The sequence below is a fragment of the Paramisgurnus dabryanus genome, chromosome 6 (genome assembly GCF_030506205.2).
Source record: "Paramisgurnus dabryanus chromosome 6, PD_genome_1.1, whole genome shotgun sequence".
NCBI classification, from domain to species: domain Eukaryota; kingdom Metazoa; phylum Chordata; class Actinopteri; order Cypriniformes; family Cobitidae; genus Paramisgurnus; species Paramisgurnus dabryanus.
The window spans coordinates 27,500,406-27,525,682 of record NC_133342.1 but is presented as its reverse complement, the minus strand read 5'-3'; the positions used below and the strand labels follow the sequence as shown (position 1 = coordinate 27,525,682).

Sequence of the window (25,277 nt, the reverse complement as noted above, 5' to 3'; positions counted from 1 at the left end):
TAGAGATGGATGGGTGGCAACAGTAGCTAGGGGCAATTTCTCACCTAGGCATTAACTCTAAAGGAAGAGAAAAACAAATTTGCCAACTACACTGCTGTGAAAATCAAAGACAGTCAGTTGAATATTAAGTCAAGGCAAACTTTGCTATGTTATACTACAATTAGAATCAGACAAAGAAACGTATAATAATTTTGTGCCACTGTATAATTCTAATAATTTGAAGTAAATAAAAATTGGGTAATTGGGTAACACTAACAAAAGCACTGAATGCCTTAATAAACCCTCTTAAAAATTTAAAGAAGAAAAGTGCTACCACTTGTTAGCGATCTAAATGAGCATGCCCTTTTGTTCATGACCCAGTTAACATCATTACATAGTAATGATAGAAAGCAGTGTAGTCTGTAAGCCGAAGATGATGATGATGATGTACTATCCCTAAATCTAAAGATCAACTTAAACAGTTTTATAGCTGTGCAGCCCAGCAGAGAAGAGATGAGCCTCCACCAGAGACATATCGTCCCCTTGGAATTATAAGGTTCTATCTGACATTTTTGTCAAAATTGAGTTATTCACATATTCTTACTCTGTGACAACTTATTTACATTATGTGATGTTTTATTTTAAGTTTTGTACATTTTGGGACGTTTTATTAAAAAAACAAAAAGGTTCTATCTACAAAATCGAACTCTAACTTGGCTCTATAAGGTTCTATCTGCGTGAGCTAATCAGCACTCCGAATGCACAGAAGGGGACCAATCAGGATCAACTTTATGGGGTGGTTTCTCAGACAGGGATTAACTTAAGCCAGAACTAGAACTTAATTTCATTAGAAAATATTTAACAAACATGCCTTACTAAAAGTATTACTTTTGTGCATTTTGAGGCTAAACAAAGGGCATTGATGTATTTTAAGATATGTCAGTGCAAGTTGTTTTCAGTTTTGACAGCTCTTACATTTATTTTATTCTAGGACTAGTCTAATCCCTGTCTGTGAAACTGTCCCTATATGTGGTGTTGCTGGCTTTGTCCTTGACGACAGGAAAAATCACAGACACACAATATCTGTGAGGATTATGGCACGCAACGCAAAGTTTTTAAGAAACCTTAAATCGACATCCCGAATTTTAGGCAAGTTCACCATACTGTAAAATCCAGCTTAAGCTGGTGAGATGGTTTTAGCTGGTCTCCCAGCTTGGTTTTTGCTGGTATTGCTGGTATAGCAAGCTGGTCTAGCTGTGTTTTGGTAACTTTTTAAGCTGGTCTAGCTGTGTTTTGGTCACTTTTTAAGCTGGTCTAGCTGTGTTTTGGTCATTTTTTAAGCTGGTCTAGCTGTGTTTTGGTCACTTTTTAAGCTGGTCTAGCTGTGTTTTGGTTACTTTTTAAGTTGGTCTAGCTGGACTTATCTGGTCATGCTGGAAGACCAGCTGACCCACCAGCTTAAAAAGTGACCAAAACACAGCTAGACCAGCTTACTACACCAGCAATACCTGCTAAAACCAAGCTGGGAGACCTGCTAAAACCAAGTTTTGAGACCAGCTCAAACCAGCTCACCAGCTTATGCTGGTCTTAGCTGGATTTTTCAGTAGGGAATGGTACATGCTAAAACAAAATTGTCTATTTTGTAATGAACCCGACATATACAGGAGGATGGTAGAGAAACTGAGGCAGAAGAGGGAAGAAGCAATGTTGTAAAGGAGCAATGTAAAATCAGACTTTTAGAGATAAAAGTGCTAAAATAAAAATATAAAATGTCATAGAAAGGACTAAAATGTTACCTTCTAACACATGTTAAAAAATTGTTACAACATTAATTTTATATTTAATGTTTAAATAATGTTTTGGCAGATAGTACCTTATAATTCTTAGCGAAAAGTGTTTTTTTTTAGAATTAGAAGGTTCTATCTGCATTTGACCCCTTCCAAAAATCCACATTTAGAAATTTGAGAGGATTTTGATATTGAATATTTAGAATGCATTTAGGGTCCCTGTTATTTTCATGTTTAAAAGAAACTTCTTCCCCATGTAAGTTTTTCTATATGTAATGCAAAAACTTTGAAGCTCAATATCTCAAAACTGCTCAGAACGCAGATAGAACCTTATAATTCCAAGGGGACATTATCCTTAATCCTTTAACACTCTCCCACAGAGCAGAAGTGGCTTGTTAAGCTAGAGATGCATTGATAATCTGTAGGCTATTGGTCGATTAAAGAAAATTATACACTGTTGGCTATCGGCTAATATTTCAAAAACAGCCGATAGTCATTGCCAATATACACTCACCTAAAGATTATTAGGAAGACCTGTTCAATTTCTCATTAATGTAATTATCTAATCAACCAATCACATGGCAGTTGCTTCAATGCATTTAGGGGTGTGGTCCTGGTCAGCACTATCTCCTGAACTCCAAACTGAATGTCAGAATGGGAAAGATTTAAGCAATTTTGAGCGTGGCATGGTTGCTGGTGCCAGAGGCTGGTCCAAGTATTTCACAATCTGCTCAGTTACTGGGATTTTCATGCACAACCATTTCTAGGCTTTACAAAGAACGGTGTGAAAAGTAAAAAACATCTAGTATGTAGCTGTCCTGTGGGCAAAAATGCCTTGTTGATGCTAGAGGTCAGAGGAGAATGGGCCGACTGATTAAAGCTGATAGCAGCTGTGTGCAGCAAAGCATTTGTGAAGCCACAACACGCACAACCTTGATGCGGATGGGCTACAACATCAGAAGACCCCACCGCGTATCACTCATCTCCACTACAAATAGGAAAAAGAGGCTACAATTTGCACAAGGTCACCAAAACTGGACAGTTGAAAACTGGAAAAATGTTGCCTGGTCTGATGAGTCTCGATTTCTGTTGAGACATTCAGATGGTAGAGTCAGAATTTGGCGTAAACAGAATGAGAACATAAATCCATCATGCCTTGTTAACACTGTGCAGGCTGGTGATGGTGGTGTAATGGTGTGGGGGATGTTTTCTTGGCACACTTTAGGCCCCTTAGTGCCAATCGGGCATCGTTTAAATGCCACAGCCTACCTGAGCAGTGTTTCTGACCATGTCCATCCCTTTATGACCACCATAAAGGGACCACCTCTGATACTTCCAGCAGGATAATGCACCATGTCACAAAGCTTGAATCATTTCAAATTGGTTTCTTGAACATGACAATGAGTTCACTGTACTAAAATGGCCCCCACAGTCACCAGATCTCAACTTAATAGAGCATCTTTGGGATGTGGTGGAATGAGAGCTTCGTGCACTGGATGTGCATCCCACAAATCTCCATCAACTGCAAGATGCTGTGCTATCAATATGGGCCAACATTTCTAAGGAATGCTTTCAGCACCTTGTTAAATCAATGCCACATAGAATTAAGGCAGTTCTGAAGGCGAAAGGGGGTCAAACACAGTATTAGTATGGTGTTCCTAATAATCCTTTAGGTGAGTGTATCCTGTCACTCAAAGGAGAACAGGAAAATTCAATAAATTTGAGCTCTGTGTATAGTTTAATGTTCACAATTAATTGTCAATATATGAATGGAAAACGTTCAGAAAATTTAATATTCAGAATTTAATTAATGCAAGTTATAAATATATATATAAATATAACCACCAAACTATTGGTATTGGCAGATATCAGTCTGAATAATCGGCTATCGTTATCAGTAAAAAAATGTAATAGTGGTGCATCTCTACTGTAAACCTGAAGTATAGGATTATCTGAGAATGATTCAATCACACATATACAAATGCTACTCTATGTGTTAAATGGAGGAAGTAATACAGATATGCAAGAGTGCAACGTGCTAAAATTTTATCAAATGGCATCCTAATCCCATCAAAACCTTATTGTGATACCGCAAACAGGGGATAAGAGATCAGAGTAAAACAAGATAGTCAAAAGAGTGACCGCGTGGGGGATTACTGTACTGATTGTCCAATTTCTGAGCTTTTGCACTTGAAGAAAAACTGCCATCAGAGATCCACTGCTTCAGTGGAGGAGCACAAAAGTCCCAAAAGGCCCCAGCATGAGACAGGTTTAATGAGCAATTGCACATAATAAATAAAGGCACAGCGGAGAATCCGTGAAGCTTTCCTATCTAAATTGGCTGGGTTTCATGCTGGATATCTTAGAGATGGAGGTGTGTATTGGCACTTTGCTGAGTCTTACAGGTCAGCGGCTTCTGTTGATGCTTACGGGGCACAACTGAACAACCGTATACACAGCTGAAACAGATGCTGCTCACCATCTTACCCTTTACGGAGGTTCACACACACATACACACGCAAAACCCCTGAACGCTTGGATGCCTACAAAGCAGGTAAGATCAGCCACATTTATCCTGCACCAAATAGACCTCATCCTGGGACAAGCACACCGCAGGTTGGCACATTCAAACTGGGACAAACACCCCAGGCGAACTCAACTCGAGAAATACAAGCGCCACCACTGTGTAAATTGAACCAAATGGTTACTAAGCACAAAGTGGAAATTTGACGAGGGGCATTAACTTAAAGGATATGTACTGTAGGCGAGTGGTACATCATAACAAGTAGGACAGTTTAAGGTTTTCCCTCACCGCAGCATAGATCAGGTCAAGCAGTGCTGTACTCCAACAATTCCATCATGTGTTGATAATATTAAGAAAATGATTTGCTTATCCACCCGGGCTTTGCGGGAGTAATTGAGTGTACCATTGAGTCTCTGAAGCAAACCATCCATATTCATCACTCTGAATGTAGGTTTAATTGATTTTGAGATACAATTGAGAAAGCGATTTTTCCCACATGCTTTATTGGAATTTCCTAGAGTCCAAATCTCGTTCATGAGAGCAATAAACACTCACGTCCCTCCATCTGTCTTTCATGCATCCAAATACATTTTTTGAATCCTGATTTAGATCTGAATGTCAAGGCAACAAAAGAATATGTTACTAGCATGTACGGGTTTTGAATACTTCTTTTTTTTTAAGAAAGAAACACCATGTACTGTATGAAAGCTTTTCAACAATTTGAGGGCCCTTTAAGAGAGAAGCACAATAAATCGGGGGTTCCTTTGTGCGCCAGAATGGTTTTTTATGAAGAAACTGTATCTGCATTTTCTTTGGCTTATTATTGTGGAGTGATTCATCTACTGATGACTTTATTCAAGCTCACAGAGACCGTCAGAAAACATTCTACTGGAAATAATCAACAGCATCTCAAAATGTAATTATGGCATTTATTGCTCAGAGATGCTCTTTTAAAGCTGAGGATACGTAATGGGGTTATTTTGTCGCAATCATTTTGTCTCTGATGTTTCTCCAAAAATTTTGTAGAAAAGCTTTGAACCAAAAATTATCATAAATTGTTAAGCAAAATTTCAGAAGTGCTCATTTCAGTCAGATATAAGCAAAAAGTTACTTGAGGCTATGGTGTATTGTGAATACACAGGGCTGAATATGGGGGAAAGCGGGGGACAGAGTGCAGGAAGTTAATGTCAATGGGAAACAGAGTTCAACCTTAAACTGGTTAGAATTTTTGAAATGGTGGAATTAAAAATGAGTTCCATCACATCTTCATCTTCATATGATTTAAAAATTATGAGTTTTTTGAATTGCAACTATTATTTTATAATGCATCAGACTATAGTCACAATGGCTTTTAAAATATATACGAACTAAATATCAATTTTTCTTTAACCTGAGAACTAATTTATTGTTAAAAGTATACTCAAGAAAACATACTTAGGAAAAAACATACAAATTGTAATATTAGTTTAAACCTATTTACCCCCCCCCCCCACAGTGCAGTGAATTTCTGCTATTTCCAGCTCTGTGAATAAGTCACGACTGAAGGACATTGCTAGGCAACTTATTCACAATACAGCACTGCATGCCTCTTGTAACTTATTGCTTTTATAAAACGGTTACCACACCATACAAATAATAAGGCAAACAATATATCTATCAATGCAACATGAAGTAAAATCACTAAACACCTTCCTTCCACTGAAAAAAAATAGTCCCTGAACGACCATCAACAGCAAAGCTTCACATATGTTTACTTTGCTAAGTGTGGTTGCTGAGGGTACTGCAGTGATACACATAAACAATGGGTGAAGTGGTTAAGCTACTAACCAATCAGAATCAAGAACCGGAACTGATGTTTTACAAAGATAGATAAAAGTCATTTAGATGTACAGTAATATAAGCATTTGCCTACCACTTTTGGGATCAACAGTGAAGAAAGGCTGCCCTTGTAGAATACTGTAGACAATCTTGGCACTGTTTCCATATGTGGGGTCGTCGGCATCTGTGGCAGTGACTTGGAATACTGAAGTTCCTGTTTGGACAAAACCGATTTCCTTATTTTCTGCTAGTATTAAGCAAAATGTTTACACTTTATTTTGATAGCTCGACATCCCAATAACTATGAATTACTTTGCAACTCAATGTCAACTAACTCTCATTAATTTGCAACTATATGTCAACTCTCAGTAGATGATGTCTGTTGGGAAACATGCATCACAATAAAGTGTTGATAGATATTTGCAATGGCAAATCCTTTTCTGTCTGCTCCAACACTATGGAACTCCTTACCCATTGCACTTTGTCTCACCACTTTAAATCAAGGCTTAAGACCCACCTATTCAACCTTCACTATCTGTAAATACATATGTATTATAAGTCCTAATCTTTTGGAATGTGGTGTATGTATTGTGTACTATGTAGAGTTCAAATTTCTTGTACTGTATGTTTCATTATGTATGTCAGTTATTATCTCTTGCAGCAGCATGTGATCCTTTGTCCTGGGCAAATGTCTGACAAATACAAATGTGTATATGTATGTTACACTACATTTCATTTGTCTTGAAATCCTGTACCTTGTATATGAAAAATGTATATCTGGGTAATTTTGTCGATAACAATAACATTTTGAATCGTTGAAATTGTGTTTGTGAAAGTTTTATATTGTTCTAGCTCCCTCCTACAACATATTAATATGATTAATAGGTTAATGTTGATGTTATTAACCAACCAGAAAGGTCTTTATGATTTAAAACGGAAGCGTTCAAGCAAACAATACTAAACAGTAGCGTACTTAAAGCAAAAATAACATTGTAATGCAAGTCAGCAAATGCAAACATCCATCAAACATAAGAGGTGATGCATATAGCCTACATAATTGATATAGCAGGTTCCTATTCAGCCATTTCACACTGAATCCAAAATGATCTTGTTAATTCAAAGATTTGCACCTGTCTTCTTTCGTGCATGTCACAAGTATGCTACATTTTCTTAGTTTGTGCACTTCTCAAACACATTGGATTTCTCCTTTTTATTCAAGTGATTCATCTCATGCCTCATTGACCTTCACTGGTTTGAATTCACCTGTCACAAGCTTCTGCTTCAGGCCTTAAAGCATCTAATGCAAATATAAAGTGTTGGGTATGGATGATTAAGAAAGCATCACTGTAGGCTGAGCCACATTCATAAAAGAAGAGAACTTAAGCACAATGGAGGAAATGCACCTACTGTAGCTCTAAAATTGCCACTCTTAAAGGGCCAGAGGTCTACATTCTTTATCAATGCTGCTAGTGATTAATCCATCAGAGGCGGATGCGTGGAGTCAGGGAGCTCACCAGCTCAGTGGGGATGTTTGTATTATATTTCAATGATGCACAATATCGCTTTGATGTTTAAGGAGGGAAAAGGAAGATTAAAGAGATTCAAGACCAAAAGTGACCCTAGCTGTTCCCAGTGGGAAGACTAAGCAGGCAGGTGGTAAGGAATGATCACTTCACAGCTCTTTGGCTTACATCCAGCCAATTGATTTGGACAGAAAGGAAGAGGTCTGCGGACAATTAGCACTTTCCCGACAGTCCATTTTCTGCATGTGGATGCTCTGCATGTGGATTACTCATGTATAACGTTGGATTTACAGTAAGCACAGCATATAATGTGTTGCTGTTTTTTTTTATCTAATCTAGCAAGATCACATCAGAAGCTTCAAAACATTATTATATGCAACCCACGTGAGATCAAATATACTTTCGAGGTTTTATGAAAGATATTGGTACGAGTTCAAGATTATTAGGTTGTAGTGTGATAAATAGAATCCAGAGGGTTAGCGAAAGTATTTTTGTCTATTCCAAACAACACAGAATACATACTGTAGTATCCCCTTGAGGGGCTTTATATAAGAAACAATAGCTTTAATAAATCCTAGCATAAATCCAGCTCAGCCAGCCAGCAGCCTGAGTTGATCCAGAAAAGTCTCAGATCTGCTATGGGACCCTGCAGTGCTTTTTCTTAAAATGATGACCCAGCCAATAAAACCTATTATTTTCTGACAAAATGTTCTTTTGTTACTTCAGACATCAAAAAAGCCCAGAGGTCTTGACTGTTGGCTCACCGATGTCTGCCATCTCAGGCACGGAGGCTGAAAAGGGTCCGTCTGGGAACTTGGGGGCGTTGTCATTCACATCTTGCACCTTGATGATAAATTCGGACTCAGGTTCCACAGCTCTATTGGTGAAGCGGTCGATGGCCCGAGCGTGGAGAACATAATGGCTCTTCTTTTCTCTGTCCAGACTTTTCTTAGCATGAATGTCGCCTGTCATCTCATTGATTACGAATATGGTACCGGCACCTTCTCCAGAGAGGAGATACTGGACTGAGCCATCACCTTTGTCTGAGTTTGAGTGTAACTGAAAGAGAAACAAAAAATACGTTTGTGTTTCGTAACAGTGCTGTAACTCAGAGTATTGACTAAATCTACATAATCACTTTTATGGGACAGTTTGATACAGCCTATTCATTGCTTTGCCTACTAGCATAAAAAACGATTTGGTGAAATATCCTTAATGCTCTTTGTATGACTTTTTAAAACTCGAAGTAAGTAAAAACTTATGCATGTATATACATTCATTACAAAATGCTGTTATGTTTTAAATATGTTGTTGAACAGATGAACATCATGTAGCATCCGTTCTGCTCAAGTAAGCAAGCACTTTGTGAAATTCATAAATGAAACCATCTGTGTCATATACACTGGTATCGCAAATGCTTTTCTCATAAAATTATTGCAACATACAAAAAAAAAAAAAAATGCATGTAAAACAGCATAAAGCTTTAGGTTGAAATACACAAAGCTGGATTTGAGCCCAGACAGACAAACAGCTATTTCAGGCCACTTATCCAACAATAAATGCTGCCATTTCAGTCGCTAATGATTACTAATGTGGCCTCACAAAAAGGCAATGAGTCTGATCCACCAAAAATAAAAAAAATAAAAAATACAGAGCAGCGGGAATTGGCAGAGCATAGCCCTTGGTGTGAACAAAAAAAAAAAAACATTACTTGGCATGTTCTGGACTGCTATTCAAGCAGCTTTCCTTTTTCCCACAATACGTTCCCATAATTCTTGGCAGCCCCATAATCCCACCGCAGTGAGCAATTAGTCAAAATGATGTTCACCTTCCAAACCTTTTCCCCCTGGCTAAGAGGGACATTCACCTTCACAGATATTTACGGCAGGTAGGCCTGAAACCCCACTATTTCTGGGGCTATTACTATATAAAGCTGGCCACAGCTGCAATGCAGCAATACACATATTAAGCCACATAAATATACACTTCTGTACACACATACCTAATCCTGAAGCCTATCTTTTAATTTGTGCTTGTGTACTGTATGGTATTCTCTTATTCACCTGCTGCAATGCACTGTTAGAAAACAGTCAAAATACTGCATGTACCCCAGCATGTGTCACAGGGCTGTACCCTTTAAAAGGTCTTAATATGCATCACTAGGTAAAAATATGTATTCATTTGGTCCCTTTGAGGTACTAAAATGAACTCTTTAGGTCCCAAAGCTGTGCTTTTTAAAGAGGTCTGCCCCACTGACAGCTCGGTATATATTTGACCATTTCCTCTGTCAGTATATGAAGAATGCTCCCACAGTACACTGTAGCTGGAATAAAATGTCATCTTGTTTTGTTACTGTATATACAAACTTTATTTTACATTCTTCTAAAATATCTGATTGTTTAAATAATATGTTTAACTATTGTACATCAGAGGATTAATTAATTAAGACTATTTTAGTAGAAAAAGTTCCTTCTGATTTTGTCAACACATAAACAAGATGGGTTTCTTGTATTTATTGCAGTAAGCCAATATTCACTATCTTACATGTTATACACAATACAATAATACATTCAACATGGACAATACACATTTCGTCATGTTTATGACATGTGATACATTGTTTGCCTATTTAAGGACATGATTATTAAGTCTAAAGCAAGAGTTATACAATATAGATAATTAACCAGCCTGATCTCACAAAATACGTGAAATAGTCACGCATTATTTTGCTCAGTTTTGCGTGACATTGTCACGTATTTCCAACATATTATGTACCCCTGCCACGACTTTCTTTTCCGTGACAGTTTCACGTATTGGTTACTCAACTGTTTTTCCTATTTTCTTACAATTGTCGCTTCGGTTTGGGGTTAGAACAACTTTCTGTTACATAAATTGACATCCTTACCCAAACCCAACTCTAACCATAACGTCAGGCGAAGATGGTTTAAAAAGCATACGAAAAAATTGTATAAACCAATACTATAAGTGACATCCTAACGCAAACAGCAAATCTAACCCCAAACCGAAGAGACAATTGTTTAAAAATAGGAAAAACAGTGGAGTAACCAATATGTGAAAATGTCACGGATAAGAAAGTCGTAGCAGGGGCACGTAATATAGTGGAAATACGTGACAATGTCACACAAAACTGAGCAAAATAATGCGTGACTATTTCACGTATTTTGTGAGATCAGGTTGTAATTAACATTAGGATGTAAAGCATGAGAAACAAATGTAACACTGTACTTGAAGGGATGTTCATGAGACTGACATGACACCTTCATGATATGTGTCATGAACATGATGGAGATTTTATGCACATTTATGACAACTGTCATTAAGTGTCATTCGTTCAATTATGTCATTTTTAATGCAACAATGACATTGTTTGAGATGTTGAGACAAATGTTCTTTATTATGACAACTTGACATAAACCAATACACCATAACTTGTCATGACAACTTGACATTACCAAGACAACATAACTGACAACTTTTTACCAGTGATACAAATTGAATTTGTCATTAACATGTCATTAAGTGTTAATACTCTGTCAAATTGTTTTATAACAGCGTTAGGAATATTTGTATTGACCTCAACTACAGTGGTACAAATATAATTTGTCATTTAAATGTCATTAAGTGTCAAATAGTTTTATAACAATATCATGAATATTCTTCAGTTCATAATGTTTTTCTTTTTAAGTTTTCTCCAGGTGTAATAAAAAATTTAAAATAAAATAAATCATCCATTAATAATTATAAAAGTAATAATAATAGATAAACTTTGTTTTATTGCACTTGGAGACTGATTCACCTAAAATTAAATATAAACAGTACAATAATGGGCTAAGCCATGCAACGTTGGGTCCATATCGCTGGAAAAATTTATTAAATTAAGTCATTTTTTTTCTTCTATGTAAGACATTTTCAGAACCCTCTGTATGAGGAAGAACAATTTGTGTTAGTTGTCAGTTTTATATTGTGCACATACATAAAGTTAAGTATAACCTTTTGACATGTCTGTTGCATTTTGTTTAGGTATTTAAAATGATTTGAGAGAGTATTAACACTTAATGACATTTTAATGACAGTTTAATGTAATGTTAACCCATAAAGCTAGCTAGTTTCATTAGTTTGATAATTATTCTGCTATGTCATGTTTATGACAGATTTATGACGTAGTTATGATGTATTGGTTTATGTCAAGTTGTCATAACAAAGACATCTTAAACAATGTCATCTTTGTATTAAAAATGACATAATTGAGCAAATGACACTTAATGACAGTTGTCATAAACGTGCATAAAACCTTGTAAATGTTCATGGCACGTGTCATGTTATGATTATGAAGGTGTCATGCCAGTCTAATGCACACCCCTTCAAGTAAAGTGTTACCGACTTCCAGTGCACATAATGCATTGCTGTTGTAGTCTAATCAAACTGATGTGTGGCAAAAAGATCAAACAATGCCGTAACTCTCTGTTATTCAGTGACTCTGGGTGTCATTGAACATTAAAGACTACAGATATTTGGAATGATGCTTTGTATTAAACAAGGCCCAGTCCATTTAACACATAAACATGAAAATAGTTTTAGTCATTGAACTCTACACACACAAAGTAGTCTATTAAATAAACAATAAATTAAACTAACTATATAGATAATACAGGACAGGTGAAAAAAGAGAACAGTAAACACTAGTAAGAAATAGAATGCATAAACAGAGATTGTGTACCTAACACAACATAGATATGAAACACCAAGACATAGAATCAAATCTGAAAGTTGTCGTCCTAGAAAATACATACGCATCAAATGCAAATCATTTGATTATGAATAAAACAAACACCTCATCACAATGGAAACACATTAACCATATTAAACAAAATGGGAAAGTTGCACGGTGCATGCTAAGCAGATTGAATCCTGCTTGGAATACTGTACTTCCTTCTGTTTTTTGGTCAAAATCCATTTAGGGTAATTGTGGTCACTAGGCGACCATATTTGCAAATCCTCTAGTCTAAAAATGGCTGTGCTATTTGTTACCGCTGGGTAAATATTAGACAAAACACTCCCACTGGGTTAAAATTGAAACAATGCTGGGTTGTTTTAACTCAACTGCTGGCTAATTATAATCCATGGTTGCATAACAACAATCCAACATGTGTTCTGTCCAATATTTACCCAGCATGAGTAAGAAATAACCCAGACATTTTAGTTAAGAGTGTATCTACTTAATGGGGAAAACGGATATCTTAAAAATCACAATTGACAGACATTATCTGACATTAATTGTACCATTACTTTTCGATGTTGCTTTAGCTACTGGGCATGCACACAGGCTGGCAAGCACATCACATGACAATAGAGCCCTTCCTTAGAGACTCATTAGTGGGAGTGCCAATATATGAGTATTGCATTTTCCCCCAGAGGCGTCATGCCCATTCAAACTGAGGGGGGCACTTGCCCCTCGGTTTTTTGAGCCAAATGGATTTTGCATGCAACCTCAAAATCAAAGAAGAAATCTGTTATTTGTCCTTTAAACTTTTTAATATGCACAATATTATCAATTCTGTGCTGCTGTATACTTGTCACTTTTCTGAGATTTTTGCCGTTTTGATTGTGTTTTGATCGTGTTACATTACTTTATTCTGTCTGCAGGTGCTGCAGTCAGCGCAGTCGCAGACGTCATCAGCGTCTGAGCACGCTCACGAGCTTTTTGCTGTTGCTGCTTCATTTTGTTATCTGGGGAATTAAAACGTGTATGAAACACTCACAACATTTCCAAACCCCAGTACGGTAATGTGCAGTTAACCTCCTCTGTGTAGAAAAGGTATGGTTAAATGTGACAGTCTCAACGTTATATTAGTAGAGATTTCTGGATTCATCTTGGTACAACGTCCAAGTGCGCCAGAGTTCATGAGGGCGAAGAATCACACATGCTCACATTTTCAGGTATAATATATATTGCAAAAATCTGTTCCTCTAATAATTTTATCATATTTTTTAAAATCATATATTGAACATTAAAATCGATCATGTGGCTATAGCTTGTCATTTTTGTTGTTTATATACTTTATGGATTTAAAATTAAATTAATTTTATAGGATAATGCAGTTGTTGTTTGACACAATTAAACAAGTCATTAAACCAAACGTAAATAAACAAAACACGCCGTTTCAGATGTAAATATGATGCCAATATGTCATTATTCCGATTGAATAGTATTTGATATAAAAGTTATTTGGAGGTTTTTGCATGAAGCCAGGGCACTCAGATTGTTAGAAATGTAAGTGCCATGGAAAAGACTGAAAGCTATTTTGTTTGATGTCTGTGTATGCACAAATTTCTGTGAGCTGTGCACACTGTGCCCCCTTAAAAAAATTGGTGCATGACAGCACGGTTTTCCCCTATTCATAAAAAATAAAAAGGATCTTTAAATTCACTTAATATAGTACAGTGAGATCCAAAATGCTAAGACCATACGGAAAATCAAGGATTTAGGAAATAATAAAAAATAAAACAGAAATAAACGGAGGCTCTAAAAAAATGGTTGGGTTATTTTTAAGTCATTTTGGGTAAATACTGGACAGAACACACCGCTGGGTTAAAACTGACCCAATGCTAGGTTATTTTAACCCAACTGCTGGTGAGCCCATGGGGATTTTGCCAAGTGGTTGATGTCCTTAGTGCAACATTATGTTGACCCTGGGACAACATTTTAATCAACCAATCAGATTTCAGAAATAGGTTTACAGTTTGTTATAAGTTTAAGCTTAAAACCAGGATTAGCTGTTTCTAGAACATTGTTTTTCACTTATCATGTCCCTCTGATTTTAGGGTTTGGTTATGGTTAGGGTTGGGGTTTGGGGTGGGTTTAGGTTTTATTTAGAAAAATGTTGTCCTTGGGTCAACACAATATGTTGCCCTGAAAAAAATCAGTTCGAGCGTAAACCATGGTTGCATAAAAACAACCCAACATTGGATAATTTTTAACCCAACTTGTGTTCTGTCCAATATTTACCCATAAAATAAAAATGAAAAATAATCCAGCACAATTTCTAGTGTAGGATCATAAAAATTTGTGCCAGTGCACCACGTTAGGGTCTGAGCAGATGTACACACTTTTGCTTACACGATTGTTTGAAAAGGATTTAAACATTGACAGATGCCCTTTTATTCTGTATGTCAAGGCATTGATGAGGCAGAGATATAAATTTGCAATTTATAGTTTCACATCTGAAAGTAAGGCATGCGTGCATTTTCTGTGCATTCATTCGTTCTATGAGTCACATATACTGTATGTGCTTTTAGAAGATGATTATAAGACCAAATTTTGGACGATCTCCATGCAGCATTTTATAAGGCTCCTGATTCCTTGACTTTTCACTGTAGCACAATAAATGCTTTTTGTACCATTGATGTTGGTAACATGGATCATCCAATTGTGCATTAACTTGACTCCGTGCCAGCTCGAGCGCTGTCATGAATTCAAAAGGGGAGAAATTTCTACAAGCCTAAGAAATGTTCAAATACAGTACATATTCAACTTATAATTTAGTTTGTATGCTGAAAATATAATTTGTCATGAAAATTTGTAACCCTAACTCTAAATTAGAAGCAGTTACAGCTCAAATTTTCATTTCCCACAGTGCACCTGATAACAGGCACTTTATTCAAACTAAGCTGAAGACGTTTTATTGTAGGCCTGCTATTAAAGTACTGAAATGCATTCGAGCAACTATTGTGGATTAAGATTTGTGTTTAAAGATGTAAACAGCGAACAATATAGCTGCTAAATTTTGCAGTGTGACGATTTAAAGTGCGTGGGTTTGTTTGAAAATATAAGACTTTACCCCATATTATCGAAACTAGCCCACCATTAAAGGTATGTTGCCTCATTCTGGGATTCACTGTGCTCGACAGCGTAATCAATATTCATAACAATGCCTACATTAGGAATGCTCAGAAAGAATAAAAAAGATCAAATCCATAGATTCTTACACTTTCAAGAGCCAAGGCTGTGACGAAGGGTGATGGTTATTGCATCTACAGACCTGAGAGCACAGGTTGCCTTGTGCACGGCTTGATAAACTGCCCACGCTACGAGAAGGAAGGGACTGATTAAATCAGGACTCAGCCTTTGCTGCTAACTGCAAATTAAAGCCGGCGTGCTGATGGAAAGGTCAATTTTACACTGCACCAAGAGCCCTTCACATCAGAATAAGGAAGCATGCTATGGCAGCACTGAGTTTGGTAATTTGCCATTAGTGAGAAGGAGGTGAGCGCTTTAATGTAATCCTCCATCTTAAAAGCTGCTATGACAGATATTCATCAGCCAGACCGACTCTGGCTCTGGGCACTTCAACAGCACAGCAGTGGACCGATCTCTCTTTTAATGTTTTCCTCAATCGGATGTCCACTTAACTGTAGACCCTCTAACATATCTACTGATCATACGTACACACTAATATGTTGGTCTGCTGCCCCTAGAGTTTAACAGAGAGAGAAAGAGAGAGAGAGAGAGAGAGAGACCTTGCCAGCAGCTTGCTTGCTCTTTATTACAGATCAAAGCTTAAGCTGTTTGTGTGTATGTGTACATCTCTCTCTCTCTCTCTCTCTCTCTCTCTCTCTCTCTCTCTCTCTGAATGAGCATGTATGTGTGTGTGTATGTGAAAAGGAGCATATTTACCATAGCAATAATCTACAGTACAGTAAAAACAAATTGTATCTGCTAGGCAAAATACACTAAACATATATTTTTTCCCTTCTTTGTACTGGTGGCAACATGTTGATGTAATTCATTCAATATAAAAGAGAGGAGTGAAACAAATCACAGAGCAGATGACTCAAGCACTAGGAGAGTGTGTTTTTATTCAGCCAGTATACAATTGTCAGAAAAACTAACAAAATGGAACCTCACATGTATGACAAGAAGCATGCATTGATTGGGCCGTTCACATTATAACTATATCAGTAAAGAAACAAGAAGCGATATTGTTGGGATCACACAAAGAAGACTCCCTGTTAAAGGTGGTAAAGAGGATGGTTTGTTTTATATTTTTTTGCAATATTACATGAAACTGTCTTTACTAACTGATAAAAGACTATTTGAAGAGTTTCGTTGCAAAACGAGATAACTCCATTTTTTTTTTATTTTTCAGAAATCTCGTTTTTTGGTTGTGCATTCCAATTAATAACAATTCAACTGCAGTTGGTTCGTTTTTATTTAAACCTTCATAACATAAAAAACAGTACCATAAAACAAAATAATAACATGATAAAATAATAATAAACATGTTTTGACAAAAATGTTAAAAACCGATTTGTCTTGTTTTGCAACGAAAATCTTCATTTATTAAGTGCACTGCAAGTAATAATATTAATTTACATCATCTTGGCATAATGTAGGGCCTTAAAAACACCAGCAAATCGTTTACACGATCAATGGATAAACGATTGGCCCTCTGGCTTGTCAATCACTGCCATTACGTTCCTTGTGAGAGATGTGCGCGCTATAGTAACTTTACACAGGCGACGCATGCGGATAGCGCATGAAACTTAGTCTTTAGTTTCGGTTTGTTTACATTGTCGCTTCTGCTTTCCTCCTCGAATTTGCACCATGGAAGGAAAGATACCTGATGGAGGACGCAAAAGAAAGACTTTTTTGAAGTCGCTGAGAAGAGGAGAAAATTGTCAGAAGAATGTAATCTAACCAGAGTCGTTCTTGGAGCAACATGTTAACGCTGGAGAGCAATGAAGGAACAGAGAGGTGTCAAGACAAACGCTTAACAGTAATTATTTCTTTCTTTGTGGAATAAGTATTGTTGTAATGTTATTCAGGTATATTGACGTTGTAATGTAGTTTTAAGGCAGTGACCAGCCTGCTACATGCTAGTTGAAATGGGAGTAGCGGTGACTGAGCTAACATTAAGTCTTATGTGTTTATTATCAGATCAATTCTCAGACTTACAGTAACTTAATCTCGTTGTAGTTATAATACTTGTACTTCCGCTTACTCACCAATGGGTAAACAAACACTCAATTCTCGTGCACGAGTTTTGGAAGGCGTTCCCTAGAAATGAGCTGTGATGGAGGGGGAGGTCTTTGGATTCTCAGTCGGCGAAAACATCCTCTTTATCCCATTTAAGAGATACGCGAAATGCCGCATGACGACATCTGCTGGTTATGGCTGCTGTATTTATACATTTAATGACATGTGAACAATTACAAGCCTTTATATTAAAGGAAATATGCAATATCAGTTAATGCCAATGAAGGTAAATGATTTGCGTGAGTACTGCGCCTGGTGGGCGAATTAGCATAAAGTTATTGTTATCATTCTGACGTCTAAATGGTTAGCGTTATCGTTAACGTTATTGCTATAATGTGAACTACTTGAAACCACTTGAAATTGATTGTATTTTGCTTATATTCTTCTGTAAATCACAGTAGAGTCATTGGAGAGTCTGCAGTAAGACTTTATCATTAACAACTTTTTGTTCATGCTTCAGCTTTCATGCTCTGACCGCAAAGCACTTGTTAGTAGCTCAGACAACATTGGTAAAGTATTTGACAGGTTGACACCCTGATTCTAACACTTTTTGTGGTTACCATGGAGATATGTTGACATTTTGGAGAAAATGTCTTCATTAGGCTATTTATTCCACTTTTATTATACAGACAGTTCGTTTTTAGTGCTGTTCCTGTTCTGATTCACCTTCCTACCTCCCTTTTTTTTTGTAAACGTCAAGACATAGAAACTTTTGACTGCGTTCCTGCGGTTTTGTGGACTTAGAATAGCCACCGTGTGCCGTGTTTATTAAGACCACAGGGTGTCCCATTTGTCATTTTTGGTTTGAAGAGCGCTCATGGGCGCCCCCTTTCTGGTCAATATGCGCCCTTGATGGGCACTTTTCCGAAGCCTGTACTTAAGCAAGCGTTGCAGTGAACTACTTCAGACAGTTAAAGCTGAGATATGTCATGGTGGACTTTTAAGATCGGAGTGTTTAGGATGCATGTGGGACAGGGCCCTTGTTTTATGCATGGGTTGCTAGGTTTAGTGCTCTTTGTATTATGAAACAGTACAGGACGCTTTATACAAATAAACCGCACTTGGACTCAACCCTTTCTGTTTCAATTAGAGGGACATTTTTAGTGACACATTTACTCTTTCATCACACACATTTCAGTCAAACAATGGAAACTAAATACAAAAGGTAACATATTTCAGACATCCTCTGTTTGAAAGCACATTTTTATCTGGATTAGTTTCACATACCTGGATTAGCATTCTAAAAAACAATAGCCTAGATTTTAGTACTTTTAAGAGCTCCACTAGATCAGACAAACATATTCATAAAATTTCAAGTACAATAATTAATTTTTACTACTAATATTGTAACACACAGCATATGGCTCTCTAGTATGCCAAATAAAAAAAGAAGTAAATTTGAACCCAATACAAGTGGAAGATTAAACACAAAATCAGTGTAAATCAAGATATCTATTATTTCCTGTATAATACGTGCACTTATAATATTGAGTCATAGACGCAGCAAATTTAACTGCTCATGCTATCATGTATTTTGTTGTGCTATCTGTCGTTTTTCTGTGCTTTTCACTGCTTCTATTTATGTAAAGCTGCTTTGAAACAATTGACTTTTGTGAAAAGCGCTATATGAATAAAATTGAATTGAATTGAATTGAATTGAACTGTACTGTCTATAATAAACAGTGGCGGCTGGTCACGAGGGGGCGCTGGGGCGCCGGCCCCTTAAAGCTGGCCAGAGAGGAAAGCTACTTTAACATGTTACCAAAAAGTTAAATATATAGTGCAAATTAATACAAAATAAAATCATTTAGTTGTACTAATTCACTGTTAGTCATGTTATAATTTATTTAAAACAATTAAAAATCAAAACTGAGTTCGTTGTGTATGTGTCATGTTTGTGTGTCTGGGGCGCACCCCTAATGAGTGTCTATGTAGGTCAGGAAAAAGGGTAAAAACATGTGACCTGAGGCTGAGCTCTAAGTGGCTGGTTTCGGATCCGCCCTGGGGCGCAGAACTGTGCGCCCCAAACACTTCCACTTATGTTGTAAGCGAATCAATATTTCTTTTAATGTTTTTTACCTCCTGTGATTGGATCGTTCTCAGAGTCTCATAACCGCATTGGAGATTGCTGTGTTAACTGATAGCTACAGTACAGATCAGTGAAAGCAAGTGAAATATCTTGAGATGAAGGAAAATATGCTTTTATCCTTACAAAATCACCCTATACAAGGTATTTAATTGATGAATAAATAAAGGATTAAGAAGCTTGGACCAGATCGACCAACGGAGTCAAATGATGGCAGTCTGTGTGCTCCACCACTTCTCATGGCAAATGGAGTTGGCTAGCTGGATATAGCATGTAAGTCTTGAGTTTTATTTTTTTCCCATTTGCTGTTTTAAAGTCTGAATGCGTGATTGACGTGCACGATATGAACTTTTGTGGCACGTTTGAGCTTGTGTTGCGTGGACATAATGAGAGCGAGCTCATATAATCCGGCATATTCCGTGGCTTGATCAAGTTTGTTGTTAGTTTTGTTGTTGTACAATGTTGTAGAGTTTAAAAAAGCACCCACGAGAAAACCACTGTTTTTAAGGAAACTTCACGAACCGTGCATATTGAGCTGATGGACTATATGTACTCCCTGTTGTGAGGGAAAAATGTGCTTGTGCTATTTCTATAAAAGCAAAAAGAAACGTACGAGTCTGTGATTAGGCAACTTTAGTGTCTCTTTTTGTGTGTGTTCGGTCGCGTTAAACGAAAAGTCTTTGACGGAGAAAATTGAAGCAGAATAAAGAAAAATCTGAACGCCATGTTGGCAGATTGCCCATACAACTCAACTTCAGAATGTAATTCCTAAGTATGTCCAGTTGGTGGCAGTGTGTTGCTCAAATGACGCACTGGTTTCTAAACATTCTCGCGATATTTTGATGTCATACACTGATTGGTCTGCGCATGGCTGCTGAAGTTAAACACCACAGGAGTGCTGCAACAAGACGCCTGTCTAAGGTAAAGATACAAAATCTAATGACAAGAGTCTGCATTAATCTGCCTTCATGCGTTTATTACACAAGATGGTTTCAGATGAGTTTAGTTCCATTCAGATTTTTACATGTTTATTGATATTTTAATCGCAGTAGTGTTTTGGATTTGTTCATATTTGCCTGTTCAGCATAAAGCTCCGTGTTTTATTGCCTCCGCTGTCACTGTGAGAAAAAAACAGTAATTCATCTGCTTCATGTGATGGTAAAGTGATGCACGGTCTCCGTTTATCTGTTCTCTAAACAAATGAATAAACACATTTGACTTGTATGCTCGTCTAGTAAGTTTATGATTAGAAATGGACATGTGAACGAAAATGAAAATAATTAAAACATGAAATTACGGATAATAACTGACTGTGAAGGACTCTTTACAACGCTTTATCAAAAAATGACGGAGATTGAAAAAGTCTATCGCAACCTCTGTGTGTGTGTGTGTGTGTGTGTGTGTGTGTGTGTGTGTGTGTGTGTGTGTGTGTGTGTGTGTGTGTGTGTGTGTGTGTGTGTGCGGCCGGGTAATTATCAGGTTGGGGGGACCAATTGTCCCCACAAAGATAGGAATACCAGTATTTTTGTGACCTTGTGGGGACATTTTGATGTCCCCATGAGGAAACAAGCTAATAAATCAAACAGAATGATGTTTCTTGAAAATCTAAGGTATCAGACAGTTTCCTGTGATGGTTGGGGTTAGGGAATGGGGCAGGTAAGGGGAATAGAATATACAGTTTGTACAGAATAAAATGCATTATGTCTATGGAATGTCCCCAAAAAACATGGAAACCAGAATGTGTGTGCGTGCGTGCGTGTGTGTGTGTGTGAATGATTACTCGGGTACTGACAATTGTATTACCTTGATATTAGTTCATTACAGATTCATAGTACATTTATTTTGTGCGTTTGATTTCAACTGTAACATTTTCAGCATTTTAGCCAAGTAGTAGCTTAATGATACTCATCACCTGATAAATGGCTTTTAAGAGTACTGCATTACTACAGTAAAAGTTTGATTTTGAGTGTGTTTGCGCCCCCCAATTTTTTTAGCACCAGCCGCCACTGATAATAAACTATAATTCTTTGAGCCCTGCATTTGCTGTAGTGAATCAGATAAAGAGCACATATTGTCTGATTCATGTTTTTACATTTCCTATGGTGTTTAAGTGTGTATTAGTACAAGTTAACGATATGCAAAAGGTACAAACCCCAAAGTAAATGATGACGCGAGTTATCGCCTCCAACGTAAATCTCTTTTCTTGAACTACAAAAAACACACGGATTGTAGTAGGGATGTTCACATTGACCGTTTAACCGTTAACCGAAGGTAAGAAATTATGACCGATTAACATTATCAGTTAAAATAAAAAATATTTGTTAATACATGGTGTGTGTCCTCATGAGCCGACAGACATTTCGCCACTTTTCTATCTTTAATTTGTGAATGTTCTGTAAATGACACAAATGATTGCTGCCCTGACGGTCTGATAAAGTAATCATTTGTATGAGAAATCATTTGTATGCGTGTTTGGAAGCTGAACGGAGACGCGCGCGTGTCCGCGCAAGATGACGCGGTCCGTCTGCGCACATCCGGACAGACGTTCGCTGATGGCCTCTGACCCTAACCATAAACATCTAGCTCTTTTTGGACAAACGGAGAAAGACGACGCAAAACCAAAACTTTCTGAAAAGCGTCCTGCTTTAGAAATGACCACTGTGGTAGATGATACGGAGACAATCTGCCATTTGGATATTAATCCACTGGACCGATCGCGTGCTTTTTAACAAGGTATGTTGCGTGAATATCTGATAATGTATGAATCCTGGTTCTGTTTTTGATCTGTGGCTGCTGTTTGCACGACGTAAAACCAAAGACGACGCAAAACCAAAACTTTCTGAAAAGCGTCCTGCTTTAGAAATGACCACTGTGGTAGATGAAACGGAGACAATCTGTCCTTTGGATATTAATCTACTGGACCGATCGCGTGCTTTTTAATAAGATAATGTTGCATGAATATCTGATAATGTATGAATCCTGGTTCTGTTGTTGATCTGTGGCTGCTGTTTGCACGTTCAAATTAAATGTTTTGTTTTTACTAGTTCACAGACAACCGTCAACTGTATTTTTACTCAATGACAATTTCATATTAAAATCTTATCAGTTAACGGTTAATGTTCGGTTTAGAAGCTACGGTTGTCGGTCGGGAAAATTAACTGATATGAGCATCCCTTTGTAGGCAACAGTTTACTTCCTGGGATTGGTGACGTTGTTAATGAAATAGGTGCCCTTTAAACTCAATTAAATCAATTAAAGCATTTATTTTCCACATTTTCCACAAAAAAAGAAAGAGACAATAAATTAAATTGATATAAGCCTCAGAAGATTAATTAATTATTAGTAAAAAAAATTAAATTCCTTACTGTAATTTGTCATAAATTAATATCAAATACATTTTAAACTGCACCCAGACCATTATTTGGAATGTTTTTGGGATATCAATTTTAATAATTTGCTTCCATTGCTAACCCAAATGTAGTTTCACTTAAATTTTTCTTCTGTATTTGAAAGTGACATAGTTCTCATCACTAGATATTTGAGGAGAGGCAACATTTTAGTAGAACAGGTCTTCCTGGGCCCCAATTACTTTTCTTTCTTTTTCTTTTTGTCTGACCACTGAAGTGGAGAGGAGATGGTGGTCTGGGGAGACCAGCCAGGAGAAGGTGTGAAAAAAATAAAGCGATAAAGGCAAGTCGAAGCCCTAACCCATTTCTGTCATAGCAGCTTTCATGGTGCCCTAATTATGAAGACTTGTGTCTTAGTAAATTACACTGACACTGAATTTACAGTATTCATTTGAAATTAAGAAAGTCCACATATCATAGTTTTGAGCTTTGGCCACCATTGTTGTTTTGTAACCAATATTAATAACACTCTGGTATGGTAAATGTACTATGTTTTTACTATGGTAAGTGTAGTAACTATTTGTAATACTTTTGTATTTTAATTTAAACCTGAGCGCCACATGTAGATTAAGAATAGCAGAGATGACACTAAAAATGTATTTGACAATAAATCTGATATGAAAATCGATCTGTGCAGCAAAGAAGTGTGTGCTTGGCTTTCTTTCAGCAGCTGTTTGTGGTAAACATAAACATAAAAAACATATTCCAGTAGCAGTTCTTTAAGACAATATCATCCATAACCAACTGCTTATGCGCTATAAGAACACCAACAAAATGCTTGCAGGTTTGATTCACATCTATCCCCTGTTTCAGTTTGATACGCACGCACATACACACATGCACGCACACACGCACGCACGCACGCACGCACGCACACACACACACACACACACACACACACACACACACATAGACTCCATATAACTCAATGTACAAGTCAGAAATCAAGCTCTGTTTTTTGCACAGGTCTATTAAAGGGTTAATGGTCACACATGGTGATCAACAGTAAAAACAAATTCTACCTCTTTGCAAAAGGAAAAACCACCACCACCAATGATCAAGAATTCATGATTATATATCATGGCTTGCAATCAAAAAAAGAAGTTGCTATAATGGAAGTCAATGGGGCAAAAACAGTCACGAAAAACACATGCTGCACAAAAACTAAAAATGCATTAAAGCCAATCTTTTGTACTATTCTATGACATGCAGAAGAGAGAAAAGTAAAAAAAGCCCAGTCCACAATCCCTTTTTTTATATTGAAGAACTGTCATTTTGTGTGTTTTCCCCAAATCAATGACATCACTTATGAACTTGGCATGATAAAGAGTTAAAATCATGGAATTTTGGTAAAAATTTGGTAGGTTTGATCAGTACTGAGGGTGATTACAGTTTTTTTCAATTGCTAAACAACAGTGAGCACAACTGCAGCGACATGTGCAAAACTCTAACTACAGTCTGCACTACCAAAAGTCACCTGAGCACAACTTTTAACACATGGCTCAAAACAGCTCATTGCAGCCAAACACTAAACATAACCCTCACTGAGATAACACACACTGTCACTAACAACACACTGAGAGGAAAAACACTAACATTAAACACCAATACACAAAATACAAACTTTTTATCTTTACAGTTTCAACAATTTCAGTGATGTCAGACAAAGTAATGTTTTCTTCAAAGAATGATTTATTTATTGATTTATCACATGATTTATAATTTTTTTTCAGAACATCATAATTCTTTAAGGTAAATGAAAATTAGCAGTTTGCTTCAGTAGTCCAAAGTAATTTACGGAATTACAGTAATGAGAAAATAAAGGTAGAAACTAAAAGTACATGAAAGGTAATATTTTATATATATATAAAATATATATATGAAATTGCAATCAGCAGTGTTTCAAAAAGGCACAATGCTGAAATCAATTCTGTTTTGAATGTGTGGTTGACAGTTTTGACAGCAGTGTGTTAGCATTTGAACAAAGTGCTGTAAATCCACAGTGTTGTGCAGGTTGTGGTTAAAGTCATGGGATAAGTGTGTAAAGTTTTGAAAACTGTGTTCAAGCAATGAAAAACGAACTAGAGTTTGGTCCA

General features: G+C 36.9%; 1 protein-coding gene across 2 annotated transcripts in view; it reads right to left on the bottom strand.

Moving 5' to 3' along the window:
• Positions 1-25,277, bottom strand: part of LOC135766910 (cadherin-18) — a 156,613-nt gene that overhangs the window by 39,008 nt on the left and 92,328 nt on the right. For both annotated transcript variants that reach the window (XM_065276414.1, XM_065276413.1), the window contains 2 exons: positions 8,396-8,690; positions 6,203-6,322 (listed from right to left, as the gene is read on the bottom strand). In XM_065276414.1, the coding sequence (XP_065132486.1) occupies positions 6,203-6,322; positions 8,396-8,690 (415 nt within the window). The remainder of the gene's footprint in view (positions 1-6,202; positions 6,323-8,395; positions 8,691-25,277) is intronic.